At 36.1% G+C, this 8,554-nt stretch overlaps 1 protein-coding gene across 1 annotated transcript in view; it reads left to right on the top strand.

Annotated features, from left to right (window-relative positions):
- The window catches only part of LOC109064915 (thrombospondin type-1 domain-containing protein 4-like), a 49,457-nt gene that overhangs the window by 17,658 nt on the left and 23,245 nt on the right, over positions 1-8,554 (top strand). The window contains exon 5 of the mRNA XM_042755520.1: positions 2,208-2,310. Within this exon, the coding sequence (XP_042611454.1) occupies positions 2,208-2,310 (103 nt within the window). The remainder of the gene's footprint in view (positions 1-2,207; positions 2,311-8,554) is intronic.

Below are 8,554 nucleotides of genomic sequence, written 5' to 3'. Positions count from 1 at the left end.
TATGAATATTTGAATATGCAATACGCCAAATTAAAGATCAAAGCCTCTACTTTAAAAAAAAATTAATTAAAAATCTGTTTTATTCTAGCTTAAAGCATTCTTTTTTTTATCAACACTTGAATATAGGTAGGTTTCATAAAAATGTATAATTTTGATCAAAAAGGTGAGAAAATCGCGTTGTCTTCTAAAAGATCAGATAACTCATCAATGGCGGGAAAAGAGTTAACAATCATAAATTAAGTTGTTTTTAAACCATTCAGGAGATTTCAAACACAGCCAATATTCCCAATGTTTATACTGTAAATATTCGTCAGCATTGATGTAGCCTAATTAAACGTATGCATCTAAACATCGTAACTTTTGCCGAAAGCACCCAAACCACAAATTAATTCTAGTAAATCAGCCAACTCGAGAATGAGCACTAAACCTCTAGAATAAACGGAGCAGAAGTTTTCCTGAGCAAACACACTCAGACGTGCTGTAAATATTTAGGGCCGGTTTGTGGAGAGCCGCAGTGTGTTTGCTGTGCATTAATGGGTCAGTGTTTGGTCATTAATGACAGAGTGTGTGGTGGTCTGTGAGGTGAAATGACACCTCGATGACCCTGTGCCTCTTTAATTTCACCCCCATTACCGTCCACAGCTGTCTCTGCCTGTCTTTAGTGTCCTGTAACATCTCTCCGCTTCATCTCTCCCTCTGTGGGTGCTTCCTATCGTGTTCAAGACAGGAAGAGGAAAAAAGCAAGAGAAAATAAGCAGTGTTTCCTGATGTCATTGGCATGGAGAACGAACACGTGGAAGATCTTGAGCATCTGCTCCAAACCATAGCTGTGCTCTAGTGCTCTCGAAGCTGATATAGGTCTGATTTATGATGCCATATGCTTCTATCCTGAAGTCCCGTTCTGTCTGTGGTTTGGGGATTTCAAGGAATTTATCGATTCTGGTTACATTTCCACTTAACCATTCTGGATTCTTAACCCTGTAAACCCTGTCATGTTAAATAATAGTCAGAAATTGAAATTTAAAAAACTGTTTATTGAACCCGTAGAGAGAGAGAAAAAAAATGCATGTGTTTTTGTTTTGCATTATATTTCATGCATCAAGCATTTAGGTCTCATATAGTCTGATACAGTGAGAATGTGGAGGAAAAAACAGCACAATTTTATTCAGAGGCCCAAACTGAGCAAAAATATGCAATTCGCTGCAGATGCTGATATTTATGTGTCTAAGTAAGATGAATTTCTGATGCTTGTAATGTAAATCATTTAAATCTTTATAACAGTACAGCAGATACTTACATTTAAAAATAATATAAATATAAATATGTACAGTATATATAGATATCGGTCATCACTCTATATCTCCAGTAATGTGTCTCAGTGAGATGAGATGTAAATGATCCAAACATATAATGCAGTGATTGAGAGATGAAGAAATAAAGGCTCCTCAGAAGATGTGAGATGTTCTGGAGGCTTGTGAAGATCATTCCTCCGCTGAGGAACAGTGAAAGTAAAGCTTCTGGAAACAAACGCTCCTCAAAAGATCCTGATGATCAGATTTGAGACTCTAAAACATGATTGATGGAGAATCAAGTAAAGCTGAGCTGCTTCAGTCCAGTAAGAGTTCATCTGGAGATATTACTGCAGTTATTCTGACCTTTACTTTATGAAAGTCAGTAAAGGTGGACGTTTGTAAAATTAGACTATAAGAACTTTTACTTGATTTAAAAAAAGTCATCAATCAGACGACAGAAGGCATGGAGTAGATTGTGTGTGAAACTGGTTTAAGAGCAAAGTTTTGATCATGTTGATCATATAGAGACATTAGAAATGTGTATATCTAATGATACAGTAGCTTTACAGAGTTAAAGGTTCTGGAAATAATTTAGAAGAAAGAATGGAAATCTATTAATTCTTTCAAGTTTGTAATTTTTTGTCCTGACAAAAACGGAACTTTTTCTGAATAACTGAATTCCCAACCCTAGTGGTGTGTCAGTTTTTCATTCCTTAAAATGTGTGTCACTTTGAGTCGTCTTCTTAGGGCTCTTGTCTTGTTCTGACTCCGTAAACTTCGGCCTCTGTCTGTCTCTCCCTCTGGAGATTTATCTGAGTGTTTCCAGGTTCACCATTATTTCCATATGGTAGCTAATGTATCACTACTACCATTACTCAAGTCTCTCTCTCTCTCTCTCTCTCTCTCTCTCTGTAGGCATGTCCAGGTGCTCCAGTAAACTCCAGGGCTGAGCAGTGTGCAGCGTTCAACAATAAAGAGTTTATGGGACGCGTGTATGACTGGGAGCCTTTCACAGAAGGTTAGAAACGGAAATTGAAGGGGTGTTAATGGAAAAAAAGAAGCAATAACAGAGGTGTGGTGGAATATTACCCTGTTACTTACCTCTCTGCTATTGTGGAGCAGCAGTTGGAGTTTATTGTCTAATAACTAAGTGTACTGGACAACTGCTCACACAACATTTTCCACTGACTTCTTTTCACTTAGTTTGTCATGATCAGACTGCATGCATTAGTTTGTTTTTATCTGTTTGTTAAACATATGAGCCTGTTCCAAAAGATAGTGTGCTGCGTATTTAGAAAACTTTTTAAGGCATCATACTGTACACTACAGTTTAAAGGTTTAGGGTTGGTATGTGTTTGAAAGAAGTCTCTTCTGCTCACCGAGGCTGGATTTATTTGATCAAAAATACCGTAAATATTATGAAATATTTATACAATTTAAAACAGCTGTTTTCTAGTTGAATCTCTGTTAAACTGTAATTTATTTCTGTGATCAAAGCTGAATTTTCAGCATCATTACTCCAGTCTTCAGTGTCACATGATTTTTCTTTTTTTTTTTAGGATTCTTTGAATATAATTTATTTTAAATAGACATATTTAAAAAGACATTAAAAATGTCTTTAGTGTCATTTTTGATTAATTTAATACATCCTTTCTGAATAAAAGTATGCATTTCTTCCCAAAGAGGAGACCCCAAACATTTAGAAGGTACTGTAGCTGTGCTTCAGACACAAAGTCTGTCTCAATAATGACTTTTTCTTTTCTTTTTTATTTTTACATTCTTGTGGCTTGCATAAAAAAAAAAAAGAAAAATAAAGAATGATCCAAGATGGCTTGGAAGTTGAGAAAAATGTTGATTAAATATCAACTGTTTACATTTTTATTCCATATTTTAAAAAATAAATCATTTTAATTATGTTGGATGAGTATTTTCAGCTCTGTTCAACAAGTTATGGCACTTTTAAATTCTTTCTGCAGATTTTCATTCACAATCAGCATAGAAAATGTGAAAAATGTGCATGGATTCCTTTTAGACCGGCAAGGCCTTAAATAGTGATTCTAAGAAAGCTCAGAACTGCAGATAAGCAAGAATAAAGGCGTTTTTGAGAGGCTGTAAATGACATGAGCCATAAGAAGACAAAGTAGATGTAGAATGAATGGAGAGCGGAGGAGGGTGACCGCAGGGGTCATGGGCATTACTGTACAAGCAAAGAGTCTTTGTGAGAGAAGAGGATAGAGAAAGAGAAGTTAAAGAGAAACACAGAGTTAAAAAACAGGAATGTGTGACGGGCCGTTATAAAAGTCACTGAGACGGAGCACACGTACCAGACCGCCACTATAAATCAACAACACAGAGAGACGAGGGAAAGAAAAAGAGGGACTTCTCGTGGGGAAATCGGATGAGGGGGGCGGAGTCAGAGAGGACAGAGGTTAGGGAGTCATAGCAACCGAAAGAAAAATGCTGCTGTTCGGGATGGATGGATGGATGGGATGAAAGGGTCTGTGAATGAGAGGAGAAAGACCTGAATGGAGGAAGAAAGGCTTGAATAGTAAGTGAGAGGCTTGAAAAAGGGGGAAGTGAGGACAGACGTAACTAAAGTGATACCCAATCTACTGTTGAGCAGAGGAAGCCGTCTGGCCTACAGCAGAGAGACTCAAGTGTGCAGGAACCCCATCTGACAGATGGACCATGACGACCACAAACCTTCAGGACAGCACCTTAAATCTTCACTTTAGATCCCTGAGTACAGAAACTCGATTCTTGAGTTTCGAACCTTGAATTTACAATCTTAATCACTGAGCAGGAAATCTACAGTATCATCTTGAGTTTTGAATCTTGAATCTTGAGTGTCTAAACTCAGTATTTACAATTTAAGGCTCTAAATTCAAAATTGAAGGTTTTGAATACTGAGTTTAGAGTCATGAATCTTGAGTGTAGAACTTTAAATTTAGAATTTAGAATGCTGAATGAATACCAGGTTTAGACACTTGAATATTGAATTTACAATCCTGAGTTTAAAACATTAATCTTGAGTTTAGAATCTTAGAATTTTAAGTTCTGAGTGTAGAACCTTTACTCTTCAGTTTAGAATTTTGAATCTTGAGCATAGAACCTTGAATTTGGAATTGTGAATAGAATACTGTGTTTAGTCACTTGAATCTTGAGCTTAGATTTAGATTTAGTAATCTTGATTTGGGGTTTAGAATAATCAGTACTGAGTTTAGACACTTGAATCTTGAGTTTAAAATATTTAATCTTGAGTTTAAAATCTTGAGTTTAGAATCTTAAATCTTGAGTGTAGAACCTTAAATTTAGAATTTACAAATTAGAATATCGGGTTTAGACACTTGAATATTGAATTTAGAATCCTATGTTTAAAACATGAATCTTGAGGGTTTTTTTTTTTAGAATATTTAGGTCTTTACAGAACCTCGAATTTGGAATTGTGAATAGACACTTGAATCTTAAATTTACAAACTGTAAAATTCAAAACCTGTACTCTTGAGCTTAGAATCCTGATTTTGGATTTAGAATCATCAATACTAAGTTTAGACACTTGAATCTCGAGTTTAAAATCTTGAGTTTAGAATTTTAAGTGCTGAGTGAAGAATCTTTACTCTTCAGTTTAGAATCTTTAAACATAATTCAAAAGCAACCAAACATAATCAATAACAATATAAAATATAGTTAAGGTTACTTTACTTTAGAGTTTAGTTTAGTTTAGTTTAGTTTAGTTTAGTTTAGTTTAGTTTAGTTTAGTTTAGTTTAGTTTAGTTTAGTTTAGTTTAGTTTGGTTTGGTTTGGTTTGGTTTGGTTTAGTTTAGTGAAGGACCCTCAATCTTGTGTTTAGATTCTTTAGTTAGAACCTTGAGTCTTGAGTTTAGATCAGTGATCCTGTTTGAAGTTATTAGCTGATGAATTGCTGCTAATGCGTTGTTGTAGCTGACGTGTTGTTTGTGTCTATAGGAGTGGATCTTTTATCACTGAGCTTTTTCTCATCATGGTTCTGAGAGTATTTATCAGTAAATCATTTCAGGCTTGTGTGACACTGAAGGAAGGGATTTAAAGAAGGAGAAAGGATTGAGTATTGATTGCATGTTATTACTCCAAACCTTATATATGATGCATAGGGTGCCAGATTGTTTCAATAACAAAGTGAAATGATATACAGTACAGTGCAGATATAAGGTTTGGCACATTTTGTTTTTGGGTACATGACTGCAGAATGTTTGCTTTGAACTACAGATGTAGTGTCTGCTAAAGTGTAATTCAACTGATAGTGATTTATTCATTTAGCAAATACTTTTATCCAAAGTGACTTGTAATTAAGGAATGCTTGAGCACAAGCGATTCATTCTGAGGAGATCGTGTAGCATGACGAGGGCCAATACACACTTCCCAAATGACTTGGAAAAGTGCAAGCTAGAACAGAGATGTAGGTGTGACACAGTGAAACAGTATTTTATGGTTTAAGTGAGTCAAATGCATGCCCTAAAGCTGTAAAAAAAAATGTTTTTAGCAGGTCGAGTGCTGTATTGAACAGGGTTCAGAATCAGACGTAGTTCTGTATCGGACAGGGCTAAGCAGGGGTCAGTTGAGTATGGGACAGCGCAGATATCCTACAGGGTTCAGGATCAGGAAGAGTTCAGTGTAAGAATTCAGTTACACTGAAATGATAGAGACTTGGCACTCATTCACCCCTCTGTTTATACTCGCTTCTAAATCTGCTTTTATGTAGAAATGAAATGAAAACAAAAGCCCTCAGGGGTATTCAGGCCATGAGCAGTTGCGAAAGAGGCCTCGGTGTGACAAGGCGACACTGGGACTGTGTGTGTTTTGATGGTGGAGGAGGTATTAGAATGTGCTCCGATTTATTCGAAGTAAGAGGGTTGTAGGTTCCAGCAGTTATGTGAGCTATTGTTGGACGAAGCACTGGGGGTTTGGCTGTAGGGTGAGCATGCTTTTGTTTTGTTGTCCCTGGGAGATCGTTTTTTGGCCGGCTCTACACTAAAGATCATTATGTGATTGTGTGTGTGTGCAGTAATTGTTACTGCATGGCGCTGCTGTGCAGTTCAGTGTATGATTTGGCTTGTTCTCAGTGTGCCAGAGGGTTTTTAAAGGACTTTTTTTTTTAAAGTTCATTGAAAAAGTTAATTCTGTCTCATTTGCTCGCCCTCGTGTCGTTCCAAACCCGTCTGATGTTTGAGGAACGGATCAGGATTTTGTTATTCACAGAAAATGGTGAACAGACCAAAAAGTAATTTATTGAAAATCTTTTTGGCGCAATCAAAAGAGTTCTTGAGAGGAATCGCCAATACAGAAACAAAATGATTAGATTATTATAGTTGGATATTTTCAGTGAATCAGTTGTCGGAACCAATTCGACTGACTCTTTCACAAAACTGATGGATCTGCTTCACTAGAGGGGAAGATTTTTAGTAAGTAGCAGCTTAAATTTCAGTTTGTTCCTCACTAAAGAGTATCAGATAACTTAAGAAGAAGACTTAATACATTAATTGACCACTTTTATGATACTTTTTGTCTTTCTGAGTCATCAGTTTCTTGTGTATTGTAATTAAACAGGCTTTTATGTCTCTTTTATGCCTTTTTTATTGCTCATATGGATGAAATTCTGATGCTTGTAATGTAAACCAATGAGATCTTTATAACAGTATAGCAGATACTTACATAAAATGATATAAATATCAGATAATCTTATGGTTATTTGATAAAAATCAGTAAAGATTTGACACCAAAAAGACACGTGAAGCACAAGCTGAAGCTGGATGTTTGTATAATTACACTAAAAGTGATTAAAAAAAGTCTAAACTATCAATCAGACGACAGAAGGCATGGAGTAGATTGTGTGCGACAGGTTTAACAGCAAAGTTTTGAACATGTTGATCATTTAGAAACCTTGAAAAACTTCTGTTAACCCTTTAAAGCCTGTATCATACTTAATGCATAAAATGTCTTCAGAATTTCTTTTCTCTTCAATAAAAGACAGAAAGTTCTGTGGGTTTGGAGCAAAATAAAGGTGAAAATTTTTCCTGTGACAGCTTAATGGAGAGATGGAGAGAGATCCAAGTGAACAAGGACAAAGAGAGTGTGCATGAACAGAGAAACTGAACTCCTCTCTCGCTCATTTAGTTCTCACTAAACATTCCCTCCTTTCGTTTTCCTTGTGTTGGTCCAAATCTTTTGCTATTGTACCCGTCCGCTGCCAGAATCTCTCCACCCAGCTCAGAGAGTATTAGAGAGCGGGATGTGATGGATCAACGTGGGTGACTGGGGACAGGGCTGGGACACGGACACAATACTGTACGCAGAGTTTTAGAGTGTTTGACTGGCCAGAGCGAGCGAGAGAGTTTGAGGGAGGGATGGAGGCACAGCTGTGTTTGTGAGAGAGACGTGTGGGCTATGATCACAATAACACTAACCTGCTCTGAAAACCTCAGTCCTTTGTCACCACACTCATGCAAATGCAAATGTTGTGGATGCATACTATTCCCATAAAACATGTGCAAGAGATGCTTTCCAGGAATATTGCACACTTTGGTGTCGGGTTGCATGTTTATTTTTCTGTCTTTGGAGGCACAAATCCCTCGTTGGAATAACAAGCTATGAAAAACAGCTTGCACATCAAATGTGTTTTCTTGCATTGATATCTCACAATTCTGATTTTATATCACACATTTCAGAATCTTGAGTTTATATCTCACGATTCAGACTTTTTCTTGCAATTCTGACTTTTAAGAATAAAGGAGAAAAAGGAGAATTGCAAGATATAAACTCTTCCGAATTCATATTTTCTTTTTTCCAAATCTGAGTTTATATCTTGCCGTTGTACCTTATATCTTGTGATTCTGTCTTTGTATGTCTCACAATTCTGAGTTTGTGTCTTGCAATTCAGAGAAAATTGTGAGAAAAAAAAAAAAAACTCCAAAATTGTGAGATTTAAAGAAAAATGTCTGAATTGTGAAATAATTTTTTTTTTTTTACATTTTTTCCATATCATGGCTGAAACAAGCTTCCAGTGGAAATGTACAGTATGTTTACATTTGACTTCATTTTTGGAGTATAAAGCACCTTTTTACTGAGCAAATGTAGTTTCAAGCATTAGTGTTGCAGATCAACATTTTTCACCTCATTTATTCTGACAGCTGACATTCTTTTTACATAAAATTGAATTGAAAATGTGAAAAAGTTGCCCTTATTTGTAAGTTTCAATATAGAAATGATAGTACAATATAGTTTAGTTG

The sequence above is a fragment of the Cyprinus carpio genome, unplaced genomic scaffold (assembly GCF_018340385.1).
Source record: "Cyprinus carpio isolate SPL01 unplaced genomic scaffold, ASM1834038v1 S000006714, whole genome shotgun sequence".
Classification (NCBI taxonomy): domain Eukaryota; kingdom Metazoa; phylum Chordata; class Actinopteri; order Cypriniformes; family Cyprinidae; genus Cyprinus; species Cyprinus carpio.
This window is presented reverse-complemented; position numbering and strand designations above follow the sequence as displayed.